The following is a 20,848-nucleotide window of genomic DNA, read 5'->3' as shown; positions in this document are numbered from 1 at the left end:
TAAATTAGGGACGGCTAGCGCAGATAGCCCTCGTGTAGCTTTGCGCGAAATTCAAAACAAACAAACAGTCTCTGACTTCTTCTGATTCCCCATCACACTTTACTGTAGATTGACTTTGATATCGTTTTCCGCTGTTGAACAAATTGTCGTTGACTTTTGCAGAGAAATACGGATTTTTGGATTCATCTGTAGCTTTACTAATTTCACCGTTTGCTGTCCGATGCCCAATTCAACCTCTTGTTTAGGTTAAATTTTCTTTGTAGATGTTTTTGGGGAACTCCTCATCCATTGGGACCAGTTCGGGTTTATGTGTAATTTATTGTTCTTAAAGTAATGTTTACTTGTGTATTACAGTAAGGTCGTTAGCAAGATTTGTATGTATTCAACCGTCGTTTATATCGTAAATTAAGATGTTTCGTACAGATACATACCACTGGTTTTTGGGATTTTGGTTTTCTACCTCGACCATTTCTGTTATTCATGCTAATAATAAATACTTTCTCGAGAGTTGCGTACAAAACTTATACTTTTGATACTTATAAACAATCCAACTCAACGAGCGGTAACGGAAGTAAAATATGCGTATTAGTTAATGTTACAGAGGTAAATTTGGTAAAATATGTTTAATCAACAAAATAAATAGAAAAATAAATAAACTGTTACCTAATATGATAACAAATTCAAATGTATCTAATTTCAAATGATGCAGATTATATACTAAACTTCCTCTTTTCAAATGTGTATCGCCTTTTGAACCATACAACTGACATGGCGTCACATGGAAGAAGTTCAGCGGCGGGATGGCCGAAAGGAAATACACAGAGTCAAATGACAGGAAAATACATGACTCAAAGCAGTAATCTTTTGTCGTTAACTATAAACAGAGCTGTTAATCTGTACGTATATATTTTAGAACGAAGCAATTACTTATAAAGCTGCTATGATAGATGAGTGTTTAAAAGTAAAACGTCAAATTTAAAACACGTTAACTTGTAGTTAGTCTATACTGTATTGTATAGGACTTATACTGTAGTTATATTTATAATTAATGAATTATTTAAGTTATAATAATATGTGTGATTAATACAAGTATTACAGCTAGCAGTATTAATATTATTAGTATCATAAGTATTATTGTTAGCAGTAATCAACTTACCGTAATATTAATATAACTAATAAAGTAACAATAGGCAATAATATTAATAACGTGGTTAATAGGTTACTGCTTAATACTAATAGTAATACTATTAATGCAAATAGTAGTACTAGGCCTAATTTGTAATGATAGTTACAAAGAGAATACCTAATTTTTTTGGGGGGGGGGATGTGCATGCAAACTTGTTTAACTTTAAGGCTTAATAATCCTTTTAGTTATACTCAAAATTTCAAACAATGTTAGAAGCTTGTAATTGTACACAAAGTTGTGTTGAACCTGTAGCATTTTTTTTGTAGCATGAAACTCGAGTTCAGTACCTCTTACTCTTACAAATTACAGTACATTACATTATATACATACATATAATTTAAGGACAACAAGGAACTCATTGGTCAATCTAGACCAACACATCCACTAAACTAATCTTTAAAATATATGCTCAAGGTCAGCTCTTGTCATTCAAAATTTGTCAAGTCTTCCCTTAAATTCCCTTAGATTAACTGCATTCACCACATCACAAGGCAAGTCAGTCCCTGTTAGAATAATATAACTGTCTTACCTGAAGATAACTCTTACCATTAAGTACGAAAAAATATAAATGTATTAACACAATCAACTCCTTTAACAATTTTAAACAGATCCCTTTAACTCTTTTTTTTTTCAAGAGAAAATGAATTCCAAGATCATAACCTATCTTTTTTAACAACAGCCTTTCTATTCCAGATATCATCTTAGTTGCCCTCCTTTGAATCTTCCTTCAATATCCTTCCTAAAGCAAGGTACCAAAGACTAAATGCAATAGTCAAAATATGCCCTATACAATTACATTATAACCTGTTAAGACTTGTATACAATATTTCTGTATAAGTAATCTAAAATCCTAATTTCCCTGGCCTTAGCAACAGTACATTGTTTGGATGTCTTAAGAGATTTATCAACTAGAACACCAAGATCCATTTCTTCCATAACACTGTTAAGGTTATTCCCATCAAAATTATACTCATAATTCAAATTATGAGGTACCACTTGCATTTATTATAATTAATATCCATCTTCCATTTATTCAACCAAATCACCAAATCCTTTTGTAAAGCAGCATCATCCTTCTCCTCACATCCAGTAACACCTAAAACCTTAGTATTATCAGCAAATTTAAATAATTAATTGACCATTCCTCCATCTACATCATTGATGTAAATCAAAAAGATCAATGGTTCTGACACTTAATCTTGAGGTACCTCAGTTGTGACATTAATCCAGTTTGACTGAACTCAAATTTATAACAACTCTCTGCTTTCTCTCATCTAGCCGGTTTTCTATCAAATGAGTCAACTTATCCCCCACGTCTACAGATAATTTTTTTAATAAGCTTATTATGTGGCACCTTGTTAAATGCTTTCTGAAAATCTGTATCCACCTAATCTGCAACAATATGAATTAATTAACCTGACAATGATACTAGGCATGGAAACCTACAGAATATAAATAGTGCGTCCAATGCCAATGTCATTTTGAGCTATACATAGGCACGGAGAGAAAAAGAGGCAGAATACATGGAATGCAGCAGAGAAGGGAATCATAATCACTTCTGTAATTATCAACAGTCTTTTCAACACTACATTTTCATAGAAATTTGTGACTTCATCAAGAAGTATAAGTCCAAATCCAGAGTCCTTGCTAAGAAGACCAGATGCCTTCATCATTGTGGATTCTTTGTTCAACCACATTTGCCAGAAGGCTTTGCTTATCTCTGTTCCCCTTGGAACTCAAGTGGAGTACTATTCAGTGGCAAGCAGTTCTAGCTTCTTCAGCATTTTCCTGAGGAATGTGAATCTATCCATCACTACTCATAAAATCAAAGAAGCACCTGAAAAGGACACATTGAAAATCCATATCATCCATAGAGTCACATCTAGGATGACTGGAAGAACTACCCTATTCATGAAGGCAGTAGTTACTTTCCATCAGATAGTAGAGAAAATTATTCATCATGGTTGAATAAGTTTCATTTTATGGCTGAGAAACATACTCGAAAAAGAATTCTGACCACTACCAGACCAGTGAACTGTAGTCCACAACAAAGCAGTAAACTGTTGCCAAAATTACTAATCAGATAGAAGCCACAAAGCAGCCCAACTCTTTGTAATGAGTAATAGACACAAAAAAACAGCAGAAGAATGAAAAATTCCTTTAACACTCATAGTGAAACCCTTGACATCTGACTGTTGACCCCAGAAGACAAACATCAAGAAAAAAGGCAGACACAAGCAGCTATTACCCAGGAACCTTAATCCTCAGATTTCTTGTCTGACAAGGAAGAATACAATGTTACAGATTGCCTGTACATGTGGCTTGACTCACTTCCAAATGACATCCACCAAAAACTAGATCTTCTGAAGGACATCACCAAAAATGCTCTCATCAGTAGAACACTCCAAAGCCAGCTGTCTACTACTTTTCAAGAAATCGTTAAATTTCCTAGCCAAGTATTTAGTTCACTACTGCCCCATCAATCTCCAAATATAAGTGCATGCTGAGTCACTTAATCCACTGTTGTTTTATCTAATGTGAGTTAGTTTCTTGGTCTAGGTACCAGTTTGGGCACTGGTTAAGTAGAGTGTTTGGCATCCATCCATTGAAAGTGGGTTTTTCTTAGGGTTATCCCATTTTCCTCCCACATCATACTCTTAGGTATTGGATCTTTTGATCATCATCCCATTTTGTTAAATTCCTTTTTGTTTTTAGGATATGATGGAGTCCACTTAGAGCAAAGAAGTCTCACAAGATCTTCAAGAAGGATAAGCAGCTTTTTTTTGGCTATTATCTGAATGTAACAGTGATTAACAATTCATTAAATTGATTTTCTTCTGTATCTCTTAAGTCATGAGTTACAGATATTTTTGTGTATTACAACTGAGATACTGGACATGAAATTTACTAGAATAGCTGTGAAACCATTGACAAAGAAACAACTACAGAACAAGAACAAATCACATTGAAAACAGAAAAGCAGTTCTCAATAGAGTCTCAGGCTTAGAAATTAGCAGATTCAAGTACTCAAAAACCAGTCAATCAGATTTCAGCATTCTGGCATCTCAGGAGCCAAGAACCATTTAGGAGCATGTATATACACTGTAGAGCCCTATGTCTTATCTCAGTTTCCTTACTTTGTACATAACACACTGAAACAGTTACAAGACCTGATGAATATGCATGTTAGTGTGTTAAAGTATCATTGCCGCCTACCTGCTTCAACAGTATGGTGCTTAATATATATTATATATTTTTATGTATAAGTTTGTAAGTTAGGTGAGCATATGACGGTGGAATATTATTGCCTGATATCATATATCTGTATGAAATCATATATATGTATAAGGTTAAAGCATTATTTAATTGTTGTTACATCATACATTCTTCCTGGAGCTGGCATTCAAACTTTACTGGGCCCCTACTGTAGACCTAAGGAATGTAATATTATAATAGTATTACTTTGAAGTGCATTTTTCGCTAGCATGCTACTGAGAGCTTGTGAATTAAGGGAATATATATATATGTGTGTATATAGTTTAAAAGTACATATTTTATAAATATTTGTTCATATGTACTACATTTTCACAATTTAAAATGTTCCGGATCCGTTGAAATCCACCCAGTATTTTTTCAACAATAAAACAAATGATCTGGGAGAAAAAATACTTGTCAAACAGACAAAGGATAATGGTAAAAACTGAGGGAGAAAATAAAAATTGCTTGTCTTATTTTGCAATGAACATGAGTGGCACACTTGTATGCTCCCAAGTTTGTCTTCATGCTAAGCTTTAATGTAGATGATTAATAGATGATTAATTTACACATAAATATAAGATACACTGAACATAACTTAGGCTATTGTAATCTAAAAAGGACATGAGAATATAGCATAAGATGTGGCAAGGTGATAGAACTGAATTTGAGGAATTAATTTTTAGTGTAACGTGTCTAAAATATTTTGATTTTGTTGCTGATATTTTAGGTATCCCTTAACTAACTATACATTTGGAACTAAAGAGCCTTTATTTGAAAGAGACAGTTCTGTACCTGCAAGATTCCAACGAATGAAGAATGAATTTGACAAGATTGGAATGAGGCATTCAGTGGAAGGTGTTCTTTTGGTCCATGAACATGGTCTTCCACATGTACTTTTATTGCAACTAGGAACCACATTTTTTAAATTGTAAGTGTTATTTAGTCAGTGTTAACTACATCTATTTGACCAAAAGTGTAATATATGGGTAGAATTGCACAAAACATTTAAAATTTGGTACATGGGAGCATCACAAAAGTTGGTATTATTGTTGGTTGAAGGTACCAGATGAAATTTATACAAGTGTGGTTACAAAAACTTAAGAGTACATTTTTTGTTATGTGATTAATAATTACCAGTCACTTGATAGTTTTGGTATTCATATGTATGAAGGTCGTTATTAGCTGTATGCAGCTTGATATATGGATGAATGTTGTTTAGGGCTTAATTAAGCTTAGAATATTAAGAGGTAAATGTAATTTGATGAAATATGTTTGGTAGAAATTTTTAGTAATGTTATAAAAATGCTTATTGTTTTGAGTAGAGCTGAGCAATTTAATTGATTAATCAATATAATTGATTACCAAGGAGCAGCGTTTCCATTGATTAGTGTCTTGTAAACTAATCGAAATTATAATTCATCAGTTAATGTTACAAAAATAATCAACTAATCAAAATTACTATTTTTAATTATTACGCTTTTCAATTATTCCATTAATTAGTTGATCAAAATTATTGTTAAATAAATTGCCACAAAAATAATCAACTAATCAAAATTATGATTTCTGATAATTTACTGTTCTTGATTATTCCAACAATTTGAGGGTCTTGGGTTTGATTCCCATTGCAACTAAACTTGGTCATCCTGTCTTTGTTATTGTACAGCTACTAAGGCAAATACATGTGTGTGCTACTGTCACTAATTTTGAGCTGCTGTCTAGAGGGTAGGTATAGTCCATCAAAAATGATGGGGCAAGTAGTACCACCCCCAACCCTACCTGATAGCATACCCTAACATTTTGTAGGTAATTGAAATAAATAAATTTTGTGAAATCAAGCTTGACCAAAAAAGAGTCAAAAAAGTGCAGTTGAAGAAGTCAGATGCCAGTAAATACTTTGTGAGTCAATCAAAATTAAGATCATTCATGAAATGAATTCATGGCATATTTGTAGAATAATTATTGTTAAAAATCAGTTAGATTAACAACCTCTAACATATAGAAATGCCAGTGCATTTTGGTAACACTACGTTCCAACAATGGCTTTGATGTTAAAAGTATAACCTAATATTATTGTTAGTCTATATACTGAAAGTATGAAATGAAATGTATAGGCAACAAAACTGAAAAAAGATTTGTTAATTTCTTAACTTAATCTCCGTTGATTAAAGAGGTTTGCGTTTTTATTAAAAACGCTTAATTCAGAAAAGATTTAAGTTTAAACTGAATCAATAATTTAATTTCATGATAAACTTTATGCACTTGGCTCTAGGCTAGGTGATCTCACACTACATCTTGGCTTTAGGCTTATTATACCAACATCACTACATTTATAAAGTTTCATGGCCCCCTTGCACCCCGTCACTAAAATTGTAATGAGCAAACTGTAGTTGAACTATTCTATCTGGATAAATGCAGTTTGGCTTTTATGACTCCTCCTATTTTGAGAAATGGAGAGAAATCAAGTGTGATGTGAAACACACTGGCTTTTATATAGGTTAGATTATTTGTTTGACTTACTTAAGTTACTTCGGTACCACATGGTCAACACTGAATAAACCATAATATTATATTATTATCATTATAGTGGAAGTTTTGTCCATCATATAAAAAATACTGAAAATGTGGATATGGTGTTATATAGCCAACTGTTAAGAAGTTAACTGGTATTATACCAATGTAAAAATGAAACATTATTGCAGTTAATGTGGAGAAGATAAACATTGTTACTTATTAACACAATAATACTATATTATCAGAATATGCTTTCTAGTTTTATTTTACAAAATAAATTGTTGTTGTTCTAATTTTTATGTTGTTTGAATTAAATTTATGATATTTGTAAAATATAAAAAAATTGATTAGGTTATTACTTAGGCTGAGTAGTTGTTCGCCAAAAACAAAGTTATGGTTATTCATTTTCTTTGATTGTTTATGAAGCATTTGAGTAACTTTGTAGTTATAGACACAATATTTAAGGCCCCAGCATTGTTGTAAACTAGGGGTGATGGATTCTGTTTCATGTATTAAACATTTAAACTTTTTTAAAAACTGTTTTTAAACATATAATTACAATTATATCAATTAAAAAAGATTTAGAAAGGTTTATTACTTTCTTGTAACAGATAGGTTTATATGTATATATAAAATACCATTATTTCTGTAAATTCTATAAACATATAAGAATAGTGAAACATGAAAACTAATTGCATCTGGGAAGGTTATTGAACTGTTTTGGTTCGATGGTGAGCATTAATCACGTTATTGCAGAAATAGTATGCTAGGATTACTAGAATACATTAGTCCTCTGCCCTAGACCTATCAGGAAGCTTCATTTTGATATAGTTTAACTTGCTCTCATACTGCCCCTGTAACTGAGCTCTGCAGGGCACAGCCTACATTTTACTTTTTGGTTTCCCTTCTTATCAAAATATACCTAAACAGGGATTTGCTAATTTTAGGCTCCTGAAAACAACATTGCTATTAAAAGTGATTAAACTGTCATTTCTGACATTAACTGCTATACTTGGAAAACTCTGCAATTGTTTTTGATGATTTTTGTTTTGTTTATTTGAATATATTTATAATCATAATTTCATGTATTTTCTTGTCTGTCAGAGTCTTAAATTAACTTTAGTAGTAATATTTGTTAAGTGTATAATTTATCAGCAAGGACTATTAGCAATGAGTATAAAAAGACAAGGAGGGGAGGGGCTTCACAAATTTAATGATATCTTAGCAAACCAAGAAAGTAGGGGGTTCAAAGTTTAGAATTATGTTTGCAATTATCTATAGTTTCTGTTTTTAATTGATTGAAAATGGTATGGTCCTACTGATGAATATAAAAAGTTTTAAAAAGGAGAATTTTAGCACAAACATGCCAAATAACATACAAAACAAAGATTGAGAATTGGAATTCTCATGCAACTTACCCCAAAAAAAAAATACTTTGAGTCCTTTATCCACTGAATTTTGTTTTGCTTAGAGCAACATTTATGGTAGAATTTTAAACCTAACATGTTTTGATGCTTTTTTATTGATTAACTCAATAGTCTTCTTTGCAGTTCAAACTATAAGTTGAGGAATAAAAGTCTTCTCACAAGTAAATATATTCAACTCGTAACATTCATTCTTGAGCATCAGAATCAAATAATTCGGAGCTCTTCAGAAGCAATGTTTAAATCTCTCCTAGTAGTTACAATTTTTTGAATTGGTACCACTTCGGTTGCCTTACTAGGATATTGACATTCATTTTATAATAAGGAGATAATATTTAACTCAGGATTTGAATAAGGTTTAACCAGAATCTCATAAAAATTGAAAAAAATCCTCAACTTTCAGATATATTCAAAAACCCAATTAGCTTTTGTGAAGTAAAAAGGAAAAGAGGTGACTCAATTTTGTGGCATCATTCTTTACCATCTATAGAAACCTAGTGAGCCTGATATATATATTCCTATGTACCTATCAATTTTTCAATTCATTATTTATCTTTCAGACCTGGTGGGGAGCTTAGTGCTGGTGAAGATGAAGTAGAAGGATTGAAGAGGTTAATGGCAGAGGTAAATACTTTTTTCTTTAAATATGTCAGGTGCATTGTGTCAATGCTTTTGTTGTATGGTTTGTTATATTGCATTGTGTCAATGCTTTTGTTGTATGGTTTGTTATATTGCATTGTGTCAATGCTTTTGTTGTATGGTTTGTTATATTGCATTGTGTCAATGCTTTTGTTGTATGGTTTGTTATATTGCATTGTGTCAATGCTTTTGTTGTATGGTTTGTTATATTGCATTGTGAAAAAAACATTCTGGATGAAATAGTTTGAAACTTTCTAACAGATTGTGTAGCTTCTGCAAATAAAATATCAAACTTTTTATAAGTGATATTTGTGTTCATTTGCAGCTTTGAAATTTTGCAAAGATTTCATTGTGGTGTGTTTTAAGAGACAATTCAAAATGTTTACTTTTGTTGTATATGTTAATTTTTAATGTTTAAGTTTCTTATTTTCTTTTAAAACTTTTCTATAAAGTTTTTATTTTTGTTTCGATTCAAAAAACAAGTGACACAGTTTCACTGTGTATTTGATCACGGCATACATTAAAAATAGCTTTTTACCATACCACAATCTTAAGCAAGCTGAGATTTTGTTTTAAACTGTTAATCAGAAGGTTTCAATTAATAAATGTAAAAAAGTTTTAAACCCATTCAGTGTACTTTTATATGCATTGTTTTAATTTTGTTTCTGTAATTTTCTTTGTGCATTCAAGTTGTTACTTAGGCCACTAAGGCCTAAAGTAGACAAACCCTAACTTAGCAGCCTTGTTAGTGAAATGAAATTTGATATAGTCAAGTGCAAAACGATATAACTAAGTCTGTCTCATCTTGCTCCATGAAAAAAACTTATCATACTGCAGCATTTTAATTCAAATGAGGTATAAAATGATAAAGCAAATTTTTTTCGTATTCTTTAAACAAAAAAGCAAAATTGTAATTGTAGTGAAAGTTGATCTCAAACAAATTTTTGTTTTGCATTATATCACCAAGCTAAGCTTTTATTATTTTGTTCCAATCTCTACTTGTATCCTTGCTAAAATAAGCCATATCTGCTTATACGGTTGAAAAGAACAGTAAAAGAGTTTTCATTATATGCTTAGATCACTAATGTATGACTTATCAAAGCTGAGATATAGGCAGTTACATCACACCATGACAACCAAGGTTGAGAAACAATGATTGGCTAAAAGTTGATAAAACTGCACCTGTATTCAGATTATAAGGTGAAATTAGTGCTCTTTTATTCAAAACTATTATTTCTCCAAGTGGCTGTGAGTGCTGTATTTTGCTGAGAAAAAATTAGGAAAAATCACAAATCCTCATGATTTTTGTTCAGAGTATGCTAAAATCAATACGAAAATCAAAACTTGCCTTTTTGTAAAAGGTTTATGTATAAAATTACAGAAGTAAAACTTTTCTATTGAGTAAATTTTAACTCTTAGAGTATTTGAGTTTCTATGAGTTTTTAATTCATTGGTTCAGTTTAGACCTTGGGAAATGGGTACTCCCGTCTTGGCACCTAAGAATACCTTTAGCAGTGGGTGTACCTAGCCAGGCACCAAAGAGTTAACCATCAAGGAAGAAACCTTAATAATTGGTGAAATTAACTCACACTGAAGCTATACTTTTCATTGGTTCACTTTTAACTATTTGAATGTCAAAATTAAAATTAGCAAAATGTATGTTAGGTAACTTTTGCAGTTGGATTTCATTATACTGATTTTAGTATTTTTGCTTCTGTAAGGTATAAGAATTCAGGCGATCAAAATCAGTAGTTCAACAGTAGTTATAGCTGAAAACTTGTGTTTTATTGTATAATCTCAGTATAAGAAGAAAATACTAATTTTAATGAAGGAGAGCAACTTTAAAATAAATATATACAGGTAGAAACTGAAGCTTTACAATTCCTAACTAAAGAAAATTCCATTAATCAGTAATTTGATGTCAAAACAAAGCTAGTCGGCCAATTACAAAAAACAAAATTCATTATTGAAATGTACTGCATTACCTGTGATCAAACCTTCATTATAAATTGAAAAGTTAAATTATTGGACAAAAAATTAGTAGGCTGAATAGAATGATTAGAATTCGACTTAGATCTGCACTCTTGATATAGTAATGGCACGTGAGTCGACAGAATGGTATATGTGTGTGCTTATATTGAAAGCATTATTGAAATGTACTGCATTACCTGTGATCAAACCTTCATTATAAATTGAAAAGTTAAATTATTGGACAAAAAATTAGTAGGCTGAATAAAATGATTAGAATTCGACTTAGATCTGCACTCTTGATATAGTAATGGAACGTGAGTCGACAGAATGGTATATGTGTGTGCTTATGTTGAAAGCACATCATATTTCTACATTTTTACTGTGAGTAATGTATTTTAAACCTAATTGTTTTGATTGCCATGTGTGACTGTTGATACAGGCAAAAGGATTTGTGGTATTAAATTCCTTGAAAAAAAATTATGTTATTTTGAAATTTCACATTAAAAAATACTTTTTTAGTGCTACACAGTGCATTTTGTTGAAGCACAGAAATAAACCATTACATTATAGACGGCGTGGCATGGCCAGGTGGTTAGAGAGCTCGACTCTCAATCTGAGGGTCGCAAGTTCGATTCCCCGTCACACCAAATATGTTCAGCCGTGAGGCCGTTATAATGTGATGGTCAATCCCACTATTCGTTAGTAAAAGAGTAGCCCAAGGGATGGTGATGACTAGCTGCCTTCCCTCTAGTCTTACACTGCTAAATTAGGGACGGCTAGTGCAGATAGCCCTCGTGTAGCTTTGCGCGAAATTCAAAAGCAAACAAACATTATAGAGTTGATTTAGTTGTCAACCGTGATCAGTTTGAATAAGCTTTGCACAGTATTAGTTTCCCTTTGAATCATATTATAAATATTAATACACATTTATTATTTATTATTTGTATCTCAGTTCACTTGTGTTATTTATTTTCTTGCAGCTAACTTTTTAAAAGTTTACTTAATTGCTAAGTCCTTAAAACAGTGGCTTTGTACCTATTGTTGAAGGGGTATAACTCTACTGTGGCAAATAACATTAACTATTCGGGTGATTTTTTTTATGGAGGTCACACAAACCAAAAACATTTTTCTAAGTATCAAGAGTGAAAAAATAATTCAAGATCATAACAGAATAAGAAAATTGGTTACAAATAAACAAAAATACCTTAGGGTCACATATAACCCAACCTAGTATTTAAAGATTAAATGTTTAGCTTAATTTCAACCTATTTATTATATTCCCATATAGTATGATATGTCTTATTCTGAGGCAACCTATTAGAAAGACAGATATCTTACTGATATTATTTCTAAAATATATGATTTTAGAGGTAGTTTTTAGGTTTTATTTTTTTCAATTTGAAATAAATCTGTAACAGCCATTTCATGAGTGAGTACAATATATGTTGTTTTATAAAGCAATTTATTTGCATTTATAATAAGTGTTAAGCTAGAATACATTAAAGAGTTTTGTGCTATTTTTTATTTATTTTTTCACCTTTTTTCATCTATAAGATTTTAGGACGACAAGATGGGGTTAAACAAGAGTGGATTATTGAAGATATTGTAGGAAGATGGTGGAGACCTAATTTTGAACCTCCACAGGTTAATATTTTTCTAGTCATTTCATTATTTACTACACTAGGAAATATAGACTAGTAGCAGTAAATATTTTTGGTCAAATATATATATATACAACCTTTTTTTACCATCAGTATATCTCCTAGAGAAATGTAACGTACCATAGTACTACAAACATTTGTTGTTTTTAAACAGTTGCACTTTTTACAAGAGAAATGTTAGAACAAATTACCAAAACGGGCTGAAAATATTAAGAAAAGTTTGATTTTGTGATAGGCTAATAATGCTGTTCTAGACATTAGACTTTCTGTTGTGGTCAAGTTGCACCTCTGTGCTGCTTTATGCTTTGTATGGGGTTCAACTGAGCATGAATGGCTGTGTGGTTACACAGTACAGTGTATACAGCTCAGTTAGGTACATTACCACACATTGTATGGCGTGATGTTTGTATGCATATATATGGGTGGGTGGGAATTCTTAATGAAAACAAGTGCCGAAAGCACGAGTTTTCATTTGGTGAGATTAATTTCTAATATCGATGCTTGCGACGACAAATCTAACATGGCCGTCTCAACTTCTTACCGATAAACCTTCGATAGTAACTAAAATGATCAAAAATTAACAAAATCAAACTCAGAATTTTCATTCTTAATTGTCACAGTTGAAACACTGACCCCCTTTCGATTATGCGCGTATAGGCTTAAGGCTAATGTTAGACAAACATGACCAATAGAGTCTAGGAAATATTGAAGGTCTAGCTACCATGAGAAAAACGGGAAAATTTACGAACTTAACAGAGCATAATAATGATAACTGCAAACAAAATTTTATGAAAGTTTTGATCAGTATGAAACAGAATAACAATAAATAAAATAAGGCTAGTTTTGCCTCTCTCCAGGTCAATAGAAACTACGAGTATGAACGACAGTACATATCAGCAGTGTGTGTGTGTGTGTACATGTGCAGTGCTCAGTCATTGTATATGAATTATGGTATAGTAGTATGTGTGAGAGTTTCGATGTAAGTCTAGTCTTACTATGGGCTGTACTTTACTGTACTTGGTGGAAGACCAAGCTGGTTAGAATGAAAACATTGAACTTGATTGGCCAAGATTACTGTGCTGTTTAAAAGTTTTACAGGTCATTGCTGTTTTTTCCTTAAGGTGCTATGTAACATTAACTTGGTTTGGGTTATTTTTTCCAATGTAATGAAACTTCCTGGGAAATAAGGTGTCAAAAATTAGACGTATTCCATATGTTATGACTGGGACAAGGAAGTGAGGGGTAGTACCATCTGTTATGAGTGCAGGGGAGATTTGACCCCACCATTGCTGTACATCTCTGGCATCATTCTTCAGAGTGAGAAAGATGGCTCTTCCAGGAACCCCATGGACCCAGAGAGGAGGAGGCACATCCAGTTGAATACAGATGCAGAATTATTAACTAAATATTAATTGTTCTTTTTAGAAATAAATAAGATATAAAAACATCAAATTTCTTGTAATTGGGTCTTTGTATATCAGTATTCTCATAATTAGATCTTTTTTTGAGGGTCTGTTGTTTTTATTGGGACAAATAATACAGCCTTCTGGACAACCTGGAAATTTTCTTGAAATTGAGCCCTGAGATATCATTTAGATACGAGTTTAATGTCTTAATTCTTCAGAGGCATCATATAGAATTGTTTCCCAATACTACAGGCAGATATGTAATTCAGAAAGTGTTTGTATAAAGAATTACACTATTTGAGAGTTAAGAAAAAAATATATATTTAACAAACCACTCTGCGCAAACTTTAGCTGTTTCTTAAAATACTGATGTTGTTACATTTATTTCCAGTACCCCTATATACCACCTCATATTACCAAACCTAAAGAACACAAGAAGTTGTTTCTTGTACAGCTTCCAGAAAAAGGTAAGATGGTTATTGGATTATGTAGATAGATAAATAAACAACTAATTTTCGTGTATTTGATATCAAAGGATTTTATTTTTGGTTTGTATGACACACTCAGAAAATATAATGGCTATTTGAAATTTAAAAAAAGTAAGAGACCTTGGACTACTCTTATTAATGAAATATTAAAATTTTTAACTATTTATAGCTGTTTAAGTTTTACTTACTTCAACATGTTTGATTACTTAATATAATTTTTAAATGCATATTTCCAATTTAGCAAAGAAAGAGAAAGATTTCTCAAAAGTTATTACAAGTTATAAAGTTATAATTTAATTTAATATTTAATTTTTAAATATAAATAGTACTTCACTTAGGTTAATAGGTTATTATACAACAAGACATTTTCTCTTTTACTTCTAGTCTTTCTGCTGCTCAGTGGTGAGTCTGAGGACATATAATGCTCAAAATTGGGTTTCAAACCCATGGTGGGCAGAGCACAGATAGCTTAATGTGTAGCTTTGTTTAACAGTAAACAAGTTTTTACTGCTTCTAATGCTTTCCTTGATATTCTTCTGTCATTAATTGTATTTACTGTTTTCTGGACTGGAGGGGATGTCACTGATACAACCTGTTTTTTTGGTTGTTTTTTTCGCTCTCACAATGGAAGTATTTTATCAAATTGCAAGAAATTCAGTAAGAACTTACTAAATGGTTTCTGTACTTTGAGTTAGTATATCTATCATTTTTATTAGATTGTGAAATTTTCAAATTTTGTTGTAAGACACTGTTTTGAAAAGAAAAAATGAAACAACAACATTCAAAATACTTTCTTTCATCTTAGAGTTTCTAATTTTTTCAATTGTTGATCAGAAAGCTCCATTTTATATATCCAGTAAGTTTCGTCTGGATTCATATTCGTTAAAATATTTCTTTTGATACTTTATTTTGCTATTTGAAGTTTTCACCATTTCTACCTGTAGATTATAAAAATAAAGAAAAAAAATGATAATTTACTAGTGATGTTTGAGCTCACCATTAAAAATGGTGTAACTGTTACCTTTAACGTGATTTTTGCTAACAATATTCATCATTGAACATAAATTTATAATAAACATAGATTGTTTTCAGTAAATAATAAGTTATTTTAATTTTGTGCATTGTTTAAATGCAATAAATGTAACAACATTATTCAATAAATATGGATTTGAGTCATCAGAATATTTTGCTCTCACTTACTTTACTTGCTAAACCTAACTCAACTTACTTGATATCTTATCATAGTAGAAAAGTTCTGTAGCTTTCAAACAAATATAGTTTAACAGGAAAATGTATTCAGACACAAACAAAAAATAACATCTAAAGAAACTAGAAAATTCTCAGATCTGTGGTTTGTTACTAAAAGCTGTAGACTTTGTATTAGAATCTTTTCTTCAGCTTTACAGGAGCTCCAGGTAGGTAATATCTCAGACCACTTTACTTACACTTTATTGACATGGATAAATTAGTATTTCATCCATTCAATTATATTTAGCTATTGGCTCTAGCTGTTTTCAAAGTTTAGATTTATTAGTAATTGTTCAGACTACATTCAGTGACATCATAAAAAGAAGGCGAGAACAAAGGGCTGTAATAATAAAATCAGTGACAGAGAAGGAAATTCAAGAGAAAAATAAGACACAAATCAGTTTATTTTCAAGGATGATAATTTCATCGATATAAACTACTTTATGATGAGCAGGAAAAATTTTTTAAAAATTAGTGGATGTTTGCTGGTAACTTTTCAGAGCTGCAGAAATAAAAGTTGGAACATTTTGTTTTTTTTTGTTTGTTAAGTACACTAAATAAATGTTGCATAATGGCAAAAATTAATATAAAATATAGTTGTTTTGCTTGAAAATATCTAAGAATTGTCATTTGATAACTGCAAAATGTATTTGGGGAGATTTGCAAAGAAAATTTTTAAAACGTGTTTGAGTTGTGATCTCTGTGCAGTTCCAATGAGTTTCACACGTAAACAAAGTCATTATACATTTTTAGATTTTTTTTGCCCATTCCAAGGTATAGGTTTATATTTATTCAGGCTTTGTAATCCTTTAGAAGTAAACATATCCAAGGTTTTGTTCCTCATGTGACTTTCTTCTCAATGACTGTTTTAAAAAAAACTGTGTTGAGAGGCTTTTATGATGCCACATCAATTGGGTTGGACAGTAACTATTAAATCTTAGCTTCCAAACAAGATACAACCAATGACTAAACATGATTGGATAGAAAACATTTTTTTTTCTGTGTGTGTCATTGTAGAGTAAATAACACTTGGGTAAGGAGTAATGTATGAGTTCCAAAAAAATTGACTAGCAGAAGTTCTTGTAGTGGAGAACAAAGGATTCTAAGGAACAAACGTCAAATTTGGGATTTTTTTTTTCCAATTTCTTTTGATGGTGTTTTCATTTTTGATAACCTTTTTGTGTTGTATTATGTATGTTTTAAAAAATACAAGAATATTCTTTCATGAGAAGTGAATATGTTATTATTAAAAAGATAACTATTGGATACATTTTCATGATTTTAGGCACACAGAAAACAAACCCTGAGATGAAGTATTCCTTAATGTTTTTTTAAACAACATTTGAAAACACTTTTTTTTAAATTCAAAACCGAAAATATGATACCAAGACCAAACCCAATGATTTTTCAAACATAAACTACATATTACATAGAGAGTTGTGTACCAAATTTCATGCATTTATGTTAGACATTATAAGTGTAAGAGCAGAACAAACAAGACTTAACTAGGTTTTGGATAAGTAAGTCTTAATTTTAGATCAGTGCTCTAAATTTTTGAAGCTGAAATAAATGACTTTCTCCTCAGTATATTTTATTGCCAGATGTTAAAAATATCACAAAATATGAATGTTTATCTTTAATTGTGAGCTTAATATTATTAATGTCACATGTCACTGTTTAATTTGTTTCTCACATGTATTTAGGTTAAATAGGTAATATATTGTATATATAAAAATCAAAGAGAATATGATCAATCAAATTAGATAGTCATACTTATAAAATACTGAAAGCTTTTCCTTGTTGAGTTTGTGCTCATGCTGTCAATAAATGCAGTGTGACTCAAAATATCCAAATGTTCTTTAGGCATTGCAGATAATGCATTATTTAATCAAGTAAAGAATTATTTTGTGCTTCCAGCAAATGATATTAAGATAAGCAGCTTTTATAAGCACAAAAGAAACAACACTAACTGACTAAAATCAATTTATAGAATATACAGTTAACTACCTGACTAGTTTCAATGTACCATGTACATCATTTTCAAGAGCATATGTTTTTTACTTAATTTGTGATTAAGAAAAGCTGTTTATCTTAATATCATTCTGGTGTTCTTCGTGGGTTTCACGATTGTGTGGATGCTGAATTTCTGTAGCACTCGTTATTTTTCTCTTGTTTTTGAATGAAATTATCTTTTGCTCAGGCCTATTTTTCTTCATTGTCTGCTGGCCATAATCCTGGTAACACTTCTGCTGGTCTCTTTTTTTTTTATTTAAGATATGTTCAATTTTAAATGTTGAACCAACTTCTGTTGCATCTGAGTGTGCTTGTGTCATGTATGATGATTTAGTTCCTGATGTTTGGGTTGTTTGCAGATGCTTTTAGAAACTGATTCTATACTAATAGACTTGGTATTCCACTTTTCATTTTCCTTCTCACGTTCTTGTCCCTCTTAGAACAATAATGCTGGGTCTGTGACACACTGAAACATGTAGATTTTTTTTTGTAAGGCCTAGTGCCTTCAACAATTTTAAATTATTTTGACTTTTAACTGAGTTTTTGATAAATTCTTAAACCTCAGTTTGCTTGTTGGGTGCATTGTTCAAGTGGTTTTACTTTAACTCATTATGATTTGTCTTGTTTTGTGACTCATTTTCTGCACCCTTTTGCCATTTTTGTTCTGATTATTTTAGTCATGATCTCATCACTTCTCTTTTCAATTGACTTTGAAAGGAAATATCACTGTTTTGTTTTTTTACTTTGTAGGTATTTACACCAACTAGTTACCCATTTGGGAAAACATTGCTAGCAGAAGTTGATTAGGGTTTTATCACCCCTCTTCAATAGACCAGCTTATAATGTTTGTCAATACGCGACACATATACTCATACTTTTTGTGTGGCCTAGTGTGGATGAAATCAAGGTAGATCTTTATGACTCAATAATTGACTCTTTTTCTAGACGACTCATCCGTTCTGAATTTTGGGGTTCATTTCGGATCATTTGCTCATCTGTGGCTTCATGATCCATGGATTCATCAAACTTGAATTTTCTATTCATATTCATCATTTTCTTCCAATTTTGACTCTCCCAATTTTTATTCAAATTTTATATCTCAGAGTTTGGAAATTTTTACAAAATAAATAGATATCAATGTTATGCTCCATATTTTCCATAGGTTTTTACTCTTGTCTTTTTTGTGGTGCCAAAAACTACAGGAGATTAAAGACTGGTATTAGATCTTTCTCATCTCAATCTTTATTTATCTAGATATTTCTCTATTCAAGAGGTAACTTGTGAGAATCTTACACAAATTTCTTCATAGGTTTTTTTATGACAAAAATGGATGTCAGGATTACTTACACATCCTGATTCTCCCATCTTCTAATCCATTTCTTTGTTTTTTTCACATTGAGGTGTAGTTTATCAGTTCATGGTCTTCTCTTTTTGGTCTGATTTCAGCACACCACATCAAAGCATTAGCTAACCATTACACATATACCAAATATCAATTTTCATCATTATATGGATAATTGGAGTATCCTCAGTTGTTCTTCAGTCATTGACTCACATTCAGTTGTTTACTTTCTCGGATGGATCGTTCATGAGTTCAAGTCTTGTGCTTATTCAGTATCTAGTACATCTGGGAATTTGAATCAACAGTTTTTTAGGAACTTTTCATGCATATCTTTTGACTTTGTCATCTGCAGGGTTTCAGGTGTGCATACTTCTCTCTTTTCTTCTCCACCTGCCAACTACAACCTTTGTGTTTCGGAAAGGATGGTTTTTCTGTAAGAGGCAATTCTCATGGATCATGAGTGATTTAATCAGTGTAATCACTTACCTATGAATAGCGATTACATTGATTTTTTTTTTATTCCAACAATTCAGTAATTGAAATTTTGATTATATCAATTGTTATGAAAATATTCAACTAATTGAAATTATTGTTTCATGTTATTACTGTTTTCAATTATTCCAACAATCTATTAAAATCAAAATTATGATTAAACTGATTGTCATGAAAATATCAAATGATTAAAATTAAGGTTACCAATTATTTCAACCCTCCAAGTAATCAAAGTAATGCCACTTGCTTATGGCAAAGCTACTAAGGCCACCTACTACTGTCGCTAATTTTGAACTGCTGACTAGAGGGAAGGCAACTGACTGGTAGCATCTTCTGTTGTTGTTTTTTCTTGTATGTGTCATTGTTTGAGGAACATTGTACTAATCAATTAAACTATGTAACTGATTAATGGGGCCTTAAATTATTAAATTAGCAAATACCATTAACCATCCATTTCTATTCAGGCTTACTTGATACACCTTCAATGGCATCTCCTCAGTAGAATCTATCCTCAAACCCATTGTCTCCAACTGTTCATTGCATTCAAGTGAGGCTTACTCCAGAATTTATCATTGTAGGTTCCCCTTTTCTTCCAACTCTTCCAGTTCTGTATATTTTTGCCAATGTTTCTTTCTTGAGTGGGATTTTGTATTCAATTTTACCTTCATCACATTGTTGTGTCATCACCTTCTGGATCCTGTTTACCAACTGTGGTTATTTTCCAGGCTAGATGGAATGAGTATTAGATGAGTTCTTGTCTATTCTACCCAACACCCATTGTTAATCATTTACAGGATGTATGGGATTGTAAATTATTTAGAAAAAATAAATTAATTAATTAAATATAGTCTCTTCTTTTAAGTGGAGACTAGTTATGTGGATTCAATCAATTTAAACAAATACTATATTGAAAAGGAAATGACTCAACATAAATACATCACACATTCAAGTATTTATATTTCCTAGTTGTTGCTATAAAGTTTTAACTTTTTTTTAGCATTATTTGCTGTACCAAAAAACTACAAGCTAGTTGCAGCACCACTGTTTGAGTTGTATGACAATGCTCAAGGTTATGGACCTATTATTTCCAGCCTTCCTCAAGCTTTGAGTAGGTGAGTCATGGCAACACACATGATGTAGTTACTTGTTAAGTCACATCTTGAAAAATAAATTGTATATAACAGTGCAAGTAATCAAAAATTAAATTTA

General features: G+C 31.3%; 1 protein-coding gene across 1 annotated transcript; it reads left to right on the top strand.

Moving 5' to 3' along the window:
- Positions 1–717: 717 nt before the first annotated feature.
- Positions 718–20,755, top strand: LOC106474112 (cleavage and polyadenylation specificity factor subunit 5-like). Its single transcript, XM_013934803.2, has 6 exons — positions 718–896; positions 5,172–5,372; positions 8,940–9,003; positions 12,544–12,633; positions 14,448–14,523; positions 20,637–20,755. The coding sequence occupies exons 1-6, from the start codon at positions 769–771 to the stop codon at positions 20,753–20,755; spliced, it is 678 nt and encodes a 225-aa protein (XP_013790257.1). The 5' UTR covers positions 718–768.
- Positions 20,756–20,848: the final 93 nt, after the last annotated feature.

Source organism: Limulus polyphemus, unplaced genomic scaffold, assembly GCF_000517525.1.
Source record: "Limulus polyphemus unplaced genomic scaffold, Limulus_polyphemus-2.1.2 Scaffold6833, whole genome shotgun sequence".
NCBI lineage: Eukaryota > Metazoa > Arthropoda > Merostomata > Xiphosura > Limulidae > Limulus > Limulus polyphemus.
This window is presented reverse-complemented; position numbering and strand designations above follow the sequence as displayed.

Coding starts and splice junctions, on each gene's coding strand:
- LOC106474112 (XM_013934803.2), top strand. CDS start 769: ATGGCGTCACATGGAAGAAGTTCAGCGGCGGGATGGCCGAAAGGAAAT. Junction 897..5,171: donor ATAAACAGAGCTGTTAATCT/GTACGTATATAT, acceptor CTGATATTTTAG/GTATCCCTTAACTAACTATA. Junction 12,634..14,447: donor CTAATTTTGAACCTCCACAG/GTTAATATTTTT, acceptor ATTTATTTCCAG/TACCCCTATATACCACCTCA.